The 17,138-nt window shown below is 44.0% G+C and overlaps 1 protein-coding gene across 4 annotated transcripts; it reads left to right on the forward strand.

The window, feature by feature from the left end:
- LOC104064696 (UDP-glucuronosyltransferase 2A2) lies at positions 1-15,454 on the forward strand. Of its 4 annotated transcripts, XM_054066265.1 has the most exons (7): positions 1-775; positions 5,446-6,071; positions 8,025-8,173; positions 9,745-9,876; positions 10,303-10,390; positions 11,144-11,363; positions 12,581-15,452. In XM_054066265.1, the coding sequence occupies exons 1-7, from the start codon at positions 15-17 to the stop codon at positions 12,855-12,857; spliced, it is 2,253 nt and encodes a 750-aa protein (XP_053922240.1). In that variant the 5' UTR covers positions 1-14; the 3' UTR covers positions 12,858-15,452. The 4 variants fall into 4 exon arrangements, with proteins under 4 accessions (XP_053922240.1, XP_053922241.1, XP_053922242.1 ...); XM_054066266.1 differs by lacking the exon at positions 5,446-6,071 and having other exon boundaries at positions 1-771; positions 12,581-15,449; XM_054066268.1 differs by lacking the exons at positions 1-775; positions 5,446-6,071 and adding an exon at positions 2,181-3,157 and having other exon boundaries at positions 12,581-15,441.
- The last annotated feature ends 1,684 nt before the right edge of the window (positions 15,455-17,138 follow it).

Below are 17,138 nucleotides of genomic sequence, written 5' to 3' on the forward strand. Positions count from 1 at the left end.
TCCGGAGAACAAACATGGGTTTTAGAGGCCCCACCTGTGCAACAGCAGCCACTGGCTCTAAGAAATACCTCCAGCTCCTTATTTTCCAGATGGCTCTTCTGGGGACTGTCTTCTGCGGGAATGTCTTGGTCTGGCCAACGGAAGGCAGCCACTGGCTGAATGTGAAGATAGTTATACAGGAGCTCATCCACCATGGGCATAGTGTTACTGTCCTGGTATCCAATGCTTCCCTCTTCATTAAACCCAAGGCTGAGGCTACGGAGAAGTTCGAGGTCTATAATGTGCCCTTCAAGAAAGACACAGTTGAGAATCTGATCAATGATGTAGTGGCATTGTGGCTGAATAACAAACCAACCACCTTGACCTTCTGGCAGTTTTACAAAGAGCTGGGAAAGCTGTCAAAAAACTGGCACCAGATGAACAGGCTAATGTGTGACGCCGTGCTTAAAAACCGAGAGCTCATGGCCCATCTGCAGGAGTCTAGCTATGACCTGCTGCTGTCAGACCCAGTTACCCTCTGTGGGGACCTCCTGGCTCTCAAGCTGGCCATCCCCTTCATCTATTCGCTACGCTTCTCCCCAGCCTCCACCGTGGAGAGGCACTGTGGCAAGCTCCCAGCCCCACCATCCTACACACCTGCAGCCCTGTCCGAGCTCACTGACTGCATGACCTTCCCTGAAAGAATAAAAAACATTGTGTCTTACCACCTGCAAGACTATGTTTTCCAGAGATACTGGGGTGAATGGGATATCTACTATAGTAAGATCTTAGGTAAGTGTTCTGCTACTTCATTTCTCATGACACAGGCTTACAACCTGCAGAGCTAGGAGTCTGGTGGGGTTGCAAAGTCAATGTCTGAGAGAGGTCAGCAAGAAGTTTGTCATCATGTCCCTGTGTGGAAAAGGGAATGAGCCAGCGTGGTCCATCAGTTGCACCCATTCCCCTCCCAGGGTGCTGTGTTGCTATGCCATTGCATTGAGACAGGGATCAGTGGTCATCCCAATTGATGGGTTTGACTTTTACCATAATAATTTTTAATGAATTTTACTTTCACCATAATAATTTTTAACGTGGAAGTTGAAGCAGCTTCCACACCATATAGGGCACTCAGAAGGGGAATTCAGCTAACATATTTCCCCCTCCAACGACTGCTTGCACAGAAAGCAGACAGGAACAGAGCTGTTTTCCTATTCCAGAGTATCATAACAAGGAGGGCGGAGCTGGTGAATTATAAACCAACCCTGCCACCCTCAGTTGCAATGTTGAAATGCATCGTGGCTTCGTAATATAGACTTCACTTACATCCCTACAAAACAAGTTTTATTTGAAACAGAATTTCCCCCCACAAGCAAACAGTGAAAGCAACAAGTCTTCTGTAGGCTTTTCTTCTGAACTGTTCTGAGTGAATACGTAAAATTGTTTATTGAAGTATCGATCACATGGTCAACATGCCATTTTTGCTAACATCACATTGAGCTCATGAAAAAGAGCACTTGCTTATCTCTCAGGGTCCAGCTGCCTGCAAATCGTTGGGTGATGCAGGACTCCACAAGTACACCAGTCTGCTCTTATGAGCACAGTAGATGAGGTATCTCAGCTTAGCTTCTCATATCCCAGCTGCTTCCATCGCCTTCATTTGCATCCTGGAAAGGATGTTCTAGGCAGCACGTAGCAGTAGCAAAAGCCTTGCATAACAACATTAGGAAAACTTTGTATAACAGGGCTGGGCAGAAGCCCAGTAGTGATGATTTTTAGCATAGTGATGGGGACTTAAATTATTTCTTAATCTCACATCAGAAGGGTGACTGTAAATGAAACTGTTAAACAGATTTTCTGGTTCAACTTATAGTTCATAATTGGCACCTAGTGGCAGGCAGGACAGCCCACACCATCACCTACCAGCTCTGGCCTCCCACAATGCATGCTCTGGAAGAGGTAAGTTCACATGAGGATAGTCTTACTCTGATACTGGAGTCACTTTCTGCGTAGTTTCATCCACTTCAAGATGCAACTTTTTTGCTGCAGTGGGTGAACATCTTTGTTCCATACCCAGCTGTGCTTCATAGAGCCAGAAGAATGAAAAAGTCACCTCCTCTACCAAACAAATAACATAGAGACTGTGGTTAGACAGGCAGGAGGACCAGGATGACCAACAGGACACAATCCTTGCTGTACTGAGCCCCTTGGGACTCTCTGCTGCTCCAGAGAAAGTACATCTTCCAGCTTCAACAAGGTGTTTACCACCAGGTGGTGGTGCCAACTGGTCATAGTAATATTTTTCCCCAGGAAAAGGTGTTGTGGTTCAGCACAGGATTTCACAACAGCTATATTGGCGCCCTGCCCGTTGGCAACAAGGCGCGTCACATACGCCTTACTCAGCCTGGAGGTGCTGCTGCTTCCGGCAAAGGAAGGCCACGGGGTTATTACCACACGAAACAGGCTATGACAGGGAAGGATGTGGCAGTGCTGTGGCTGCTGGCTGTGTTGGGATGGGGGTCCGGCGGGAAGGTGTTGGTCTGGCCGGCTGACAACAGCCACTGGCTGAACATGGAGTACCTACTCCAGGAGCTTGTGAACCGGGGTCATGAGGTGACTGTGCTGATGCCTTCGTGCTTCCTCATCCTCGACACCACACGTCCCTCACCATTCCAGCTTGAGGTGGTTGATGTACCCATCACCAAAAAGAAGATGGCTGCCTTACTGGAAGAAACTATCTATTTTTGGTTTTATGAGGAGAAAGAACTACATATCTGGGAAAGCATTTACAAGATAGCACAGCTCGCGCAGAGGATGAAGAACGTAACGGAAATAATTTGTGATGAAATCCTGAAGAATGAGGCACTGCTAGAGAGGCTGAGGGCATCCAACTTTGATGTCTTTTTGGTAGACCCACTGACACCCGGTGGGGAGTTGTTTGCTGAGAAGCTTGGTATCCCCCTCGTGTACACCATCCGGTTCTCTGTTGGTAACACGATAGAGCGGCTCTGTGGGGCACTCCCAACACCTCCTTCCTATGTACCAGCCGTCCTAAGTGGCCTAACAGATAGGATGTCCTTCCTGGAAAGACTAAAAAACATCTTTGCCTACACTGTGCAGGATATAATATATCATTACCTTCTCTGGGGAAGCTGGGATCAATACTACAGTGATGTTTTAGGTAAGGCTGCTCTTACTAGAAAATAGCTGTATTTATTCATAAATCGGGGGCTTTTTTAGTAATAGTTGCATAATGATTTTTACATTTTTGCTCTGATTATTGTAATGCTCAAAAGGAAACAGGGCAAACATACATGCAGTGTTGGTGGGCACATAAAATAGGTATTATTTCAATATAGGACTCTAGGCATTTTTTTTATATTCCACTAGTAGGGTGTAGTCCTGATAAGAGAGCTGAGCTCTTAAGATATCCTACTGTTAGTGTACCTTGCTTTGTGTTTATTTGTGTTGCTTATCATGTTTGACAGAAACTAGAAAATCTTGTGCTGGCAGAAGTATGGTTTGCTGATCTCCTGTTGTATGAGCCTCAGAGCTGCTTCAAACTTTTGTTGTCTTTTTTATTGTTAAATGTGGGGTTTAGCATTTAAGTTTGCAACGCAATACCTGATTTGTTAGACGTTCTCTACCCTGGGCTATGCTTTGATCTGGAATGTACCCAGTCCTGAAGGAGGTGTGAAAGGATGGGGCAAGCCTCTTCAAGAAATGGGGCAATGCCCCAGCTCCTGCAGTATACACATGCACCTTCTCTTCCTCCTTGGAAAACCTTCTTCAGGGTTCTTCTTATTATTCTAGCTTATTATTCTAGCTGCTTTCCTAGAGTTACCTAAAGGCTTTTTCAAGTGATGAGGTTGAAGCATGATGAAAGACTGCTTGCCCCAGTGTCAGTCTAGTGAGAGAACCTCATGTGGTGGTGCCGATCTCCTGGAGGAGTGCTCAGACCCTTTTCAGACTCAGTATGAGTCTCATTCACCCTCTGCCCAGGAGAGAGCAGCTGTCTGTTCTTTCCTTGAATACTTCAGTTGTGCACTTCCACTGCATCTGCAGGATACAGTCAAGAGGAGAAATCAGGTCTGTTGTCTTGGCAGTATCTGGATGCACTGATGTCAGTTTACAGCATCTTCCCAAGGGAAGGCACAAAAGCAACAAGTTGAGCAAAACCTGTCCTCTTCACTTCCTTCTGTTTCTCTCCTGGGGTGGCCTGATGCTGGAGTCATCTCTACCAGGACTGTGCACTTCCAGTGGCAGTGCTATGTGTCCACAGTATCTGGACTAGAGCAGCCTGTGGGCTAGTTGTGAATTACTGCTGGACATTTTGCACCTAGCAAATGAGCAGATAAAAATTATAACCCGTTTTACAGGTAGATTGGTTCTACCAGGGAAAAGCAGCAAATGTAGACTGTAGTCAAGTGATAAGACGAGGTTCATCTTGTAGCTGTCAAAAAAGTCCTATGTGTTTTCCCTAGCCCGGGCTCCTTCTTGGTGCAGGAAGGTGTATCTTCACCTTGAAGATCTGGTATGAGGGGTGTACAGATTTTGGCTGGAATATAATTAATTTTCTTCATTGTAGCCTGTGTGGGGCTATATTTTGGATTTGAGATGAAAAGAGTCTTGATAATATAGGGATGCTTTAGTTATCTGTGGACAGTGCTTACACAGTGTCAAGGCTTTTTCTGCTTCTCATATTGCTCCTCCCAGCAAGAAGGCTGGAGGTGCACAAGAAGCCAGGAGGAGAGATAGCCGGAGAGCTCAGCCCAGTTGATCAAAGGGCTATTCCATACCTTGAGACATTGTGCTCATCAGAAACAAAGCTGGTGGGGGAAGAAATTTGCCAGGGCTGCTGTTGCTCAGGGACTGGCTGGGCATCGTTTGGCTGGTGGTGAGCAATAGTTTTGGGGTTTTTTGCATTACAAGTTTTTCTTAGTTTTATTTTTGGTTTTTCTTATGAGACTATGTCTGTCTCATTGCACGAGTTTTCTAAGTCTCTTCCTTCCTTTTCTCCTCCTACTGGGGAGGAGTGATAGATTCTGCAGTGCTTAGCTGCCTGTCAAGATTAAACCATTACACAGGGAAAAAGATTCTGGTCATCACATGCTGCAAAATGCACTTTGTGGTGAGCAGAAACAGGAGTTGCCATTCTGAGATCAGCTATGGCTCTGCAGGAGACTCCAGAATGGGATCTACTGCTTGCTCACTCCTCCTATGAGTGCTGTTTCGTATTCTGACATGCCCTCTTGCCAGGATTGGCAGCAAGTGGCTCTCACTTCTATTGGCTGGCACTAAAATGTTTGCACACTGGAGTAGTGAACTGTTTCCAGATCGGTAAAACCAGAGTTGTAGGTGCACTGCTGAGATGATGGGGCTAAGGTTCCCCTGGCTGCTTTGGGCCTGTGCGTACTGCTGGAGTGCTGGCTTTTGTGGGAAGGTGGTGGTCTGGCCCACCGATGCAAGTCACTGGATCAATATGAAAGTGCTGCTGGAAGAGCTGATTCTCAGGGGTCATGAAGTGACTGTGCTGGTGCCCTCAAGCAATCTGCTGATCAACTACCAAGACACTTCCTCCCCCTTCACCTTTGAGGTGTTAGAAGTCCCCTTTTCTCAGAAGACCCTGGATGCTCTAATGGACAACTTCCTCAATTTCTGGTTGAATGAGATCTCTGATCACTTCCCTTGGGAGATCATGTGGAAGATAGAAGAGGAACTGAAGACCTTTACCAACATTTCAAAGCAAATCTGTGACACCTTTTTGATGAACCCTCAGCTGATAGCAAAGCTGCAGCAGGCGAAGTTTGATATTCTGGTAGCTGACCCCTTTTCTGTCGGTGGGGAGCTTGTAGCAGAAATTCTAGCAATTCCTTTTGTCTACAGCTTCCGCTTCTCTGATGCTAATGCAGTAGAGCGGCTGTGTGGTGGGCTCCCGTCCCCACCTTCTTATGTGCCTGCTAGCACAAAAGGGTTGACAGATCGGATGTCCTTCATGGACAGACTACAGAACTTCCTCTTTTACTTTTACATGGATATGTTTTACTTGAAGCTTTGGCAAGAAGAATGGGATGGATACTACAGTAATGTGTTAGGTAAGGCAGCTGTTGAGTGGTTTCTCCTCTTGCATAGGTTGTGCATTTTTAATGTTTTGGGAGCTCAATGCTGTTGTTTCAAAATACTCTTTCGCAATGGCCAGCAGAGAGGGTAATCTTGCTTCGGTCACACGGATGCTGTGCTTTCCCCTTTAAGTCTGCTCTGGTCTAATCTAACAAACATCAAAGTAGTTTTGCTCTAGTTCCTCTTGAGGACCTTTAAAGCACATAGTTGTAAGTTTTCTAAGTGATGTACTTGCTGGCGAGTAGTAGGCTTATTGTAGCACTTTCAGAGTACAGTTGTTACCTCTTCATCTGGATAACAGGCACTTCCGCAATTAAGATGGGAGTAGATAAACACTGGAGGGCAAAATCATTCCTTAATTAAGTGTAAGGAACTGGAAACAGCTCCACTGACAGCATAGGGATGGAGTTAACCCTGTTGTAACTAGGAACACCATCTCTGCACAACTGCAGAGCAGAAAAGTCCCCTTCATTCACACTGCATGCATTGTCTGAAGGTATCATCTTGCAACCCTGTGTAATACAAGATGCGAAGTGTGAGTTCATATTCGCCAATAATGAATACTAAGAACTGTCACCTTTCTCTTTCATCCACCATTTAGAGTTTGAAATAGAATCCTTAAACTACAAAACATACGTGAAATTTTTGTTCCAACATAGTACAATTCAGACTTGATACAAAGTCTGTTGAAGAGACTTTTTAGTTCAATGGGCTTTGAATCTTGTAAGGAATATATATGTTTAGGCAGATAATGAGTGAAGAGCAAGCACAAGGGCAGCTGTACTATTGCCCTCCAATCTTTTCTTGCATTTCACAAGAATGCCTCTGTGCTCTGCAAAATAGTCCTTTTTCCTTGGGTTGATTTTTTTAATACTACTTAACACTTCATTACACCTTTATATCACTCTAAGTGTAATGCAGGCTTAATTTTTACTCTGATAACTTTCTAACTGACTTGTTGCTCTTTACTTAAAGTAAAATAAAATAAAATAAAATAAAATAAAATAAAATAAAATATACTGGTGTAAATTGTAATGCTGATCAAGTAGTATAAGAAGATGCCATACGGATAATTTTTATTTTGCTGCTTATTTTGCTTTGTTCCTGCTTGTGTGAGGCTGTCTTTGGACAATCATTTACCAACACTTCTAACCCTTTTACTCCCCAGTTCTGCTTTGTGGGGAAATGCTAAAAAGGCAACTTGCAGCATGTACCCGAGAATATATATTTTCCCAAATGGGAAGCTTTAAAACAGTTTTAAACATTGGATTTTTTTCTTTAGATGGATTTCTAGAAACATTGGATTTTGCACGAAATGACATTCAAAGCATGTCTGGATTTGTCCAAATTTTCCCAATATGCGTCAGAAAGAGCTGACTCAAGAGACCCAGGGATGGCTGTACGTGTCTTTTCTTGTAGTCTGAGCAGTCACTGACTGAGTTACCATTTGAAAAATGCCACAGAACATTGTTTAAAAAATTACCTCCTCCCTGACTAGTAATCATCACTGCGTGATTAATTTATTTTTTGTTTGGAACTAAGTTTTCTGTGATTGTTCTCTTCCCTGAAGTGTGTTTTTAATGCATGCACAGGTAATGAACTCTTTTAGCAATACAAGAACAGCACTTCCATATCACAGAAACTAAAGGCTTCCCAATGACTCTTGTACTGCTGTAAATTAATCCTGAAGGTTCAAAATCCTTTTAGAGCTGATATTGCCTTGCTTGCGGCAATAAACCTGCCAAGGCTGAACCCAGTACAGGGCAAGGCTTAGGTCTGGTTTTGTCCATGTTTTCATTTCATGCATTATTTGATATACTAAACTGACAGGGAGTGCCAAAAGACAAAGGTAAGGCTCCTATTTTGCAATCAGCAACAAACAAGACTGTTTCTGTGGGTGTTGTAATCCTCTTGTACTTTGTCCCCAGGAAGGCCCACAACCCTTTGTGAGACGATGGGGAAAGCAGAGATATGGCTAATAAGAACATACTGGGATATTGAATTTCCACGCCCTTTGCTGCCCAACTTTGAGTTTGTTGGAGGACTTCATTGCCAGCCTGCAAAGCCGTTACCAAAGGTACCCTGGGTTGATTCTGCCATCGGTTAGTTGGTTGCCTAGCAGAACAAAAACTGTTTCTCTCATTGATCACCCGTACAAGCCATGTCCTGAGAAAGCTAATTTGTAAAGAAGATGCTCTGCTGCTGGTGAGGATCAAGGAGCTATTAGCAACCTGTCTGTACTTGTGCAAACTAAGGGCAAGGCTTACAGCCTGTCGTCTCAAAAGAGGACTGCTGAGGTGAACAGGAGGGAATACAGTATTTGTTTTAGGAAAAATAGGTTTTACCTCAGAGTAGTTAAGTTTTAATTCTAAGGTACAGACTTGCAGCCCATAACATTGAAATAATGGATACAAAAAGCCACTGTGATGGGACAAATTCTTTAGACAAAATGAAGTCAGGTGCTGCAGAAAGAGAAGATGGAGAAACGCTTTTTCTATTGTTGCTTAGTTTAAGACATCTTCAAGGGAGTAAATACTCAGCATCTCCAGCCTACACTCTGCTGTGACTGGCAATATTCAGGTAGAATTTGAAACTCCCAGATACTAATGACAGGAACATGACAAGCTCTGGTTTAGGCTACCACTCCTAAGTAGAAAACTTAGAGGAGGTAGGGTAGAATCATAGAATAGTGACCTTAAATAGTTGGAAAGGACCTTAAAGACCATCTAGTTCCAATCCCACTGCCATGGGCAGGGACAGGTCCCACTAGACCAGGCTGCCCAAGGCCCCATCCAACCTGGCCTTGAACACTTCCAGGAATGGGGCAGCCACAACTTCCCTCGGCAACCTGTGCCAGTGCCATGTGCCAGTGTCTCACCACTCTCATAGTGAAGAAATTCTTCCTAATGTCCAATCTAAATCTGCTACTCTCCAGTTTATACCCGTTCCCCCTCATCCTATCACCACAAGCCTTTATGAATAGTTTTTTTAAGTATTTCAGGGTATTTTCAGTGCAAGTTGTGCCCCTCCCCTGTAGCAGTGGTTGAGTTGGGTGAAATTCTCTTTTGGATGCTATTGCTCCATTTCACATGACAGTAACTAAAAAAAGGAACAGGAAGACCTGTTCATCTGATTTGTGGAAAATTTGTTTAGCAACATGTGCTGTATTGCAAGAAGAGAGAACTGATTGACTAACAAAGTGACTCAATGAATCTCTGATTAGGATGCTGAAAAACCCTGTCAGTTTTCAGCACTGTCCCTTCCTGCAGAGCTATGAAATGCAAAGTACTTGTTCCAGGAAAATCCAGAACTATGACTGAGTATGCTAGAGAGGGTGTCACAGGGTACGGCCCTCTCACACCAGTGCAAGGATTCATTCCTGCTGCTTGTGATCTAAAAGGAATGTGTCTTGAAACTGCTTTCTTTCAAAAAGACAAAGCTTCTGTCCTTTGTCTCAACTTGCCCTGCTCCTTCTTCTGGAGAAGTTTTGCACAGTGCCAAGTCTATCTTTGTAATGACCTTCTGACAGTAGAGGTGCCCATACCCCACAGTCACTGGATAAATTAAAAAGGTTATGTCCTCTGTTCACAGAAATCTGTGTAATCAGCAGTGCATAATTGCTCTTATTATGTTTTCTGCCTCTCCTAGGAAATGGAAGAATTTGTTCAGAGCTCAGGAGAACATGGCATCGTGGTATTTTCTCTCGGTTCGATGGTCTACAACCTAAGTGATGAAAAAAGTGATATGATTGCCAGAGCCCTCAGCCAGATTCCACAGAAGGTGAATTTCCTTTCAAGTCTAAATCAATTTCCCTTGTTTTCTGTGACTCCTATTGCTTTCAGCGAGCCTTTTACACTTGGACTGGCCTGTTTTTTATCTGCATCTCTGCTGGATGTGCCATAGCCAGGAAGCTGGGCTCTGCAGAGGGGCAGACTGCTGAGTCACCTGATGGGGAGTTCTGGCATTTCCCCTTCTCTGAAGCAAATGATGTGGATGTGTCTCCATAGGCCAAAGTATGAGAATTACCCTGTGCAGTTTTTATAATATGCATGCAATAACTAATCAAAGAGCTAAACTGGAGCCAAACCTATTTAAATAACTGGGGAAAGACACGGGTTTGAGATAAACCCTTACATTATATGTGGAAGGACATACAGAAGGGCATGTCACATGCTCTATATTTATCTCATTCTTCTTTTGTTCAAGGTCCTCTGGCGGTACAAAGGAAAGAAACCAGAAAATCTGGGCTCTAACACCAGGATTTATGACTGGATACCCCAAAATGACCTGCTTGGTGAGATAGATTCTATCCAGGTTACACTATACCCTTGGAAAAACTGTTTTCTTTGTTTTTCCACTGAAGTAGCTTATTCAGGCAAAAGAACCATGTAACACTTGTAGCTACAACTAGTTTCATGGCTTAAGCAGCAGAAGTTTGCTCTTGGAACCTTAATTTCCTAGCCTGCTTTCGACTTTAGGTGAGAGGCTGTACAAGAACCATAGAAGATACCTCCAGGCTGTGAAGCGAGTAGGGACCAGTGGCAACAGAAGGCAGCAACTTCAACTTAGCTATAAAGACGGATCTCCAAAACAAAAGGCTCTCTGTCTTACAGAGCTTAGTAGCAATTGTCTGCAAAAGCTCAGAACCGCCTGTAGTCAGGAGTAAACATCAAAGTAGTCATGTACTCTGGAGCTGGATTCGGCCTCTGCAGTTTATCTCCAGGGCTCATTCTTCAAAATGCTTGACCTAAGCAAGGCTGCAACGGGGAGCTGTCGTGAACCTAATACCATGTGAAAACTGAAACTGCACAACAGCAGAAGGGTCAAAGTAACTCTGATAGTCTGGAGGAACATGTTGGTTCACACATTGCGTTGAAATAAATATAAATGCGTGAAAGCTAAGAATGCAAGCTCTGATGCTGATATAGAGGTCAGGGTGTCGCCTTCTCTAACAGTGCATTTGACTGGGTAGTTCGCAGCACTCATGTCCCAGTGAACAAAATCTGCCACAGCTGTTGTTACACATGCCTCTCCTTCCCTTTTCCAGGCCATCCCTTGGCGAAGGCCTTTATTACTCATGGTGGGACCAATGGGATCTACGAAGCTATCTACCACGGGATCCCAATGGTTGGGATTCCCATGTTTGCTGACCAGTTCGACAACATTGCTCACATGAGGGCAAAAGGAGCTGCAGTTGAGCTGGATTTCAGCACTCTGAAGACGCAGGACCTAGTTGATGCACTGAATAGAGTCATTGACAATTCCACGTAAGTTTTTGTTCTTGCCTTATGGCAGATGAGGTTATTAAAATCTTGGGCTGGTATGTGAGAAATTCTGCTGTCTCTTCTGGGAATAAAAAATACAAAGCAGTTGAAGTGTAAGTTTCAGATGAAAAACATCATTTCTGAGAATCAGCATTTCTCAGAAAGGAGAGATCAATAATTTGATTTCCTTTTACCTCCATTTTATGATCCCTTTAAGCAGCTCCTGAGATAGGTCTCTGCTAGTTTAAATCTTCTGGAGGCTCTGGGTGACAATTCTAGTTGTATTGCGTCTACTGTGTCTGTAGCCACAATTCTTTCTCCTACCCGAGTCACCAGTATCCCTAAATTACTGTACCTATCAGTCAGTGAATTGGAGGCTAAGGAAGCCCAGCAGCTGGGATCCTTTGCTAAAGATAAGGCCATTGACAAAAAGGGATTGGAAAAAAAGCATGAGTACTCCATCTTTGATAGCAACTCCTGTCAAATGTGAAGGACAGGTATCCCTTTGGGGAGTAACTTGCAAATTCCTGAAGCAAATGGACCAATATTGATGAAGTATCCAATGTATGAGGGAAATGGCTGTGGCTGAGGTGATCTACAACAACCTGGATGATGGCCAGGCATCCAAAGACCTTAGAAAATTAAATCTTGCTAACTTCCCCCTTAGTTTTATTGCTGAGTATGATGTCATATGGTATGGAATATCCATTTGGTCTGTTAGAGTCAGCTGTCCCAGCTGTGCCCCCTTCCAACTTCTTGTGCAGCCCCAGCCTACTTGCTGGCAGGGCAGTGTGAGAAGCAGGAAAGGCCTTGACATATCCCTGTACTATCAACCGTTTTCAGCACAAATCCAAAACATACCTCCATCCTACCTACTGTGAAGAAAATTAACTCTATCCCAGCCCAAACCAGCACACTATATTATACTGGAATAGCAAATGCTGCAAATGTTTCCATTTTGCTTTTTTTTTAAAGGAGTATCTGGAATTATTTTTAATTTTTAATTACTCTTCTTTACAGAAAATTGGCTTCCTCTATTACTGTTCATAACTCAGCTTTATGCAGATAGGAGTAAACTGGACCAGTTTCAAATATATTTAAATAACATTGATGAACATACAAGCAGGGCTGTCTACATTCCTCAAGAGGACTGCCAGGTACTGAATGGGTTGTTTCAGGAATCAGTGACCGATCACCTTGGTTTCTCCTTTTCTTCCCAGCTATAAGGAAAATGCTCTGAGATTATCCATGATACACCATGACCAGCCAATTAAGCCTCTGGACAGAGCTGTCTTCTGGATTGAATTTGTCATGCGTCACAAAGGAGCAAAGCACTTGAGACCAGCTGCTCACCATCTTACCTGGTACCAGTACCACTGCCTGGATGTTCTGGCATTCTTATTCACCTGTACAGCCATTGCTGTCTTCATTCTTGTCAAGTGCTGCTTATTTTGCTGCAGGAGATGTGGCAGGGTTGCAAAGAGAAAGAAAGAATAGTCATCCTGTTCCCATCAGCACTTTTGCTCCTCCTAGGCTGATTCAGCAAGGCATTTATGCACATTCCTTGGTGAATAAAATTATTAGGATCTGCTTTAAGCTGGGCATATCATGAAGCACCCCATTGAACTTCATCATGTTAAAAAGCTGTTGGGAGTAGAGCTGCTTGCTTATTGAGAAAATTCCTTCTGTCCTGAATAAGATTGAATTAAAGTTGCTTTATCCCATGAGACCCTGATAGCGGATCACAGACGGTCCCTAGAATAGTAATTGCTGCTCTAACTTTTCAAATTCATTTTGGTATATTTCATCAATTCAGTGTTCCCGTGTGCAGTACTGTGGGTCCCTCAACCTGCAACTCATCTCCTTACCTTAACACTCTCCTCTCCTATAATGACACCCAGGATGCACAACCAAAATAGCTCTCTCGAGACAGGACAGCAAAGCTATCTCACAGGCTCCTAAAAAGCACCTATCTGAACAGATACAAGCGGCTGGTGAAGCTTGCACCACCACCTTTTTACAAATCTATGGAGTGCCTGGGGGCCAAGGGGAGACCAGTCCTAAAATGAGCAGAGAAATCACTTTTCTGAAAATCATTTCTCTTTTCCATTCACTCTGGATTTCTGCTGCACAGGCCATCGCTCTTAACTGCAACAGTATAAGGATGTGAAAACCACCCATCAGGAACTTGCCCGTCTTTAACTCCCAAATGCCTCAGTCGTGGTAACTGATAAATGTAGGAAAAACTCCAGAGATGGAACTTGCAAAGAAGTAACATTTCATGTGGGAACAGTGCCCTAGTCACTTGCCTTGCCTGAAAAGTTGGTGGGAAAATAATGTTGCTCCTGGCTCAGGTAAGAGTGGTAGCAAATGCAGCATTCTTGAAATTGTTCAAGGTGCACTCACCAAGGAAAAGCCTACTAAAATTATGCAAGTTCAAGTCTCCTGTTCTAGGTAAGGATATTGCACTGCTGTGCCCGCTTACTCAGGAAGGAACCCGCCCCTGTTTTAACTTGTATGTGCTGTATTCTGAATGCTGCAGAATTGTTTTCACACAGAAGAAGCTGAGAAAACATTTCATTTGTTTACGTAATAAAATTCCCTAAATTACAGTGGCTTTTTTTTTTTTTTTTTGCGTTGTCAATAGTTTCAACCTCTGCTCAAATCTCTTCATGCTACATCATTTACAAAAACTAAAGTGAAGTGTTTCCAAACTAAAGAGGGGTTGGAACAAGACTAGTGCTCCTCATGGTAACTTCTGGTACACTGCTCCTGTGGTCACGATGGCTGAGTCAAGACCTTCCGGTTAAACTAAAAAAGAAGAGGGATCTGCACAGGCAGTGCAAGCAGGGACAGGGAGCCTGTGAGGTGTATAGAGACGCTGCCCGGTTGTGTAGGGATGAAGTCAGGAAGGCCAAGGTGCAGCTGGAGCTGAACTTGGCAAGGGAAGTGAAGACCAACAAGAAGGGCTTTTACAGGTACATCAATCAAAAGAGGAAGATCAAAGAGAACGTGCCTCCACTGATGGTTGGAAATGGGGATCATGTATCAACAGATGAGGAGAAGACTGAGGTACTTAACAACTTTTTTGCCTTCACCGATAACCAATAACCGCTCTCCTCATCACTCTTGGGTCATGGGACAGCAAGATGGTGACCAGAAGCGTAAACCCCCTCCCACAGTAGAGAAGGATCAGGTTTGTGACCACCTGAGGAACCTGAACATATGGGACCTGATGAGATGCATCCCAGAGTCCTGAGGGAACCGGCCGATGTGGTTGCCAAGCCACTCTCCATGATATTTGAAAAGTCACGGCAGTCAGAAGTCGTCCCTGATGACTGAAAGAAGGGTAACGTTGTGCCCATTTTTAAAAAGGGTAAAAAAGATGACTCCGAGAACTACCAACCTGTCAGCCTCACCTCCGTGCCTGGAAAGATCATAGAACAGATCCTTCTGCTAAAGCACATGGGGGACAGGTAGGTGATTAATGGCAGCCAGCACGGCTTCACCAAGGACAACTCCTGCCTGACCAACTTAGTAGCTTTCAATGATGGGGTAACTGCAGCAGCGGACAAGGGTAAACCAAAAGATGTGATCTATATTGACCTCTGTAAAGCCTTTGACACGGTTCCCCACAACATCCTTCTCTCTAAATTGGAGAGAGATGGATTTGATGGGTGGACAGTATGGTGGCTAAGAAAACTGGTTGCATGGTCGTATTTAAATAGTGGTCAATAGCTCAAAGTCCAGATGGAGATCCATGACAAGTGGTGCCCCTCAGGGGTCTGTACTGGGACCAGTGCTGTTTAATATCTTTATCAATGATATTGACAGAGAGATCGAGTGCACCCTCAGCAAGTTTGCGGATGACAGCAAGCTGAGTGATGCAGTTGCCACACTGGAAGGACAGGATGTCATCCAGAAGGACCTGGAAGTGGGCCTCTGAGAACCTCATGAGGTTCAACAAGGCTAAGTATAAGGTCCTCCACATGGGTCAGGGCAATCCCCAATGGGAGGTGATATGATTGAAAGCAGCCCTGCAGAGAAGGACTTGGGGGGTGCTGGTCGATGAGAAGCCCAACATGAGCCAGCAATGTGCACTCGCAGCCTAGAAGGCCAACCCTATCCTGGGCAGCATCAAAAGAAACATGGCCAGCAGGTCGAGGGAAGTGATTCTACCCCTCTATTCCTCTCTTGTGAGACCCCACCTGGAATACTGCATCTAGTTCTGGAATCCTCAAAGTAAGAAGGAATATGAAGCTGTTGGAACAGGTCCAGAGGAGGGCTACAAAGATGATCAGAGGACTGGAGCACCTTCCATATGAGGATGGGCTGAGAGCATTGGGCTTGTTCAGCCTGGAGAAGGATCAAAAGATCTTATAGTGACCTTCCAGTACCTGAAGGGGGCCTGCAGGAAAGCTGGGGAGCGGCTATTCATAAAGGCTTGTGGTAATAGGATGAGGGGGAACGGGTATAAACTCGAGAGTAGCAGATTTAGACTAGACATAAGGAAGAATTTCTTCACCATGAAAGTGGTGAGACACTGGAACAGGTTGCCAAGGGAGGTTGTGGATGTCCCATCCCTGGAGGCGTTCAAGGCCAGGCTGGATGGGGACTTGGGCAGCCTGATCTAGTGGGATGTCCCTGCCCGTGGCGAGGGGCTTGGAATTAGATGATCTTTTTAGTTCCCTTCCAACCCTAACTATTCTACGATTCTATAATATGCATTCTGAACAGAAAGTAGAACAGCACGACATCCAGACCCCAGATCTGAAAGCTTTCGGGGTAACTATTCATCATATTATATCCCTGGGCACAGCCCCACCAAGCTTGATTGCTAACAGCCTCCATCACCCATCCTATGAGCAGATTTGCTGAAATGTCACTTCAGTTGCCAGAAGGTCATCAAGCCTCCAAAGCATACGGGGTAGCCACTAGTCAGATAGGGCTAACAAAGGACACTGGAAAGAAGATAGCCAGAAAAAGTTAGTAAGAGAAAGTAGCGTGCGGTCACTTTAAGGAGGTGCTTCTTATTTGTAACTTATTCAGAGAAATTGGGCTTGTCAACTATTGAATATAAAAAGTAAAAAAGAAGCCAAAACCTCTTCTCGTATCTAGGATTTGTATATAAAGCAGAGAAAGATATCAAAGACGGTCTATGATGTATTTCTCTAATTAGATGCAGTACCTGTACTGAACAGACTAATACTGCTAAAAGACATACGTCTCGGTGCTCAGTACACTGTTTTAAGGAACTCAAACATATATTCAGCTTCTTGTAGTGTTTAAAATAATCCCAACACACCTGCATGTTGGGAGATCAAAATTTTCTCTTAACACATGTAGAAGTTTACTATAGCTGTATACACTAAAATATAGAGCCCAAATTATTGTCAGATCAAAAAAGCATGTGCTTCCACAACAGGCACACTGCAGCCAATCCTATATTGCAGTTTATAAAATGCCTCCAGCACTCCATACTGTGGAGTGGGAGGTCTTTAAAGCACATTGAAGCATACTACAATGTGTCTTTGTTATATGAAAAGACACTGAAGAATGAAGTCATAAATTTTAAGAACTCAGAAATTGCTAGAGAAACTGAACAACTTCCACTACAAGTTTTACTTTTCTCACAGTTTTACCATTGGCAATTAAGATTCAAATACTTCCTATTTAAGAGAAATTACAAGTGACACAGTAATCACTACCAAGAAGACATGGGAGAGTCTGGATCTTGCAGGTCTCTCTCACTTCTAGGAGACAGCTCTCATTATGGCT

The sequence above is a fragment of the Cuculus canorus genome, chromosome 4, assembly GCF_017976375.1.
Source record: "Cuculus canorus isolate bCucCan1 chromosome 4, bCucCan1.pri, whole genome shotgun sequence".
In the NCBI taxonomy this organism is placed as follows: Eukaryota; Metazoa; Chordata; class Aves; order Cuculiformes; family Cuculidae; genus Cuculus; species Cuculus canorus.

What these genes read in the sequence shown, in the direction of transcription:
- LOC104064696 (XM_054066265.1), top strand. Translation starts at nt 15, where the DNA reads ATGGGTTTTAGAGGCCCCACCTGTGCAACAGCAGCCACTGGCTCTAAG. An exon ending in CTGCAAAGCCGTTACCAAAG is followed by an intron (nt 8,174 to 9,744) that starts GTACCCTGGGTT and finishes TGCCTCTCCTAG; the next exon opens with GAAATGGAAGAATTTGTTCA. An exon ending in ACCCCAAAATGACCTGCTTG is followed by an intron (nt 10,391 to 11,143) that starts GTGAGATAGATT and finishes TCCCTTTTCCAG; the next exon opens with GCCATCCCTTGGCGAAGGCC.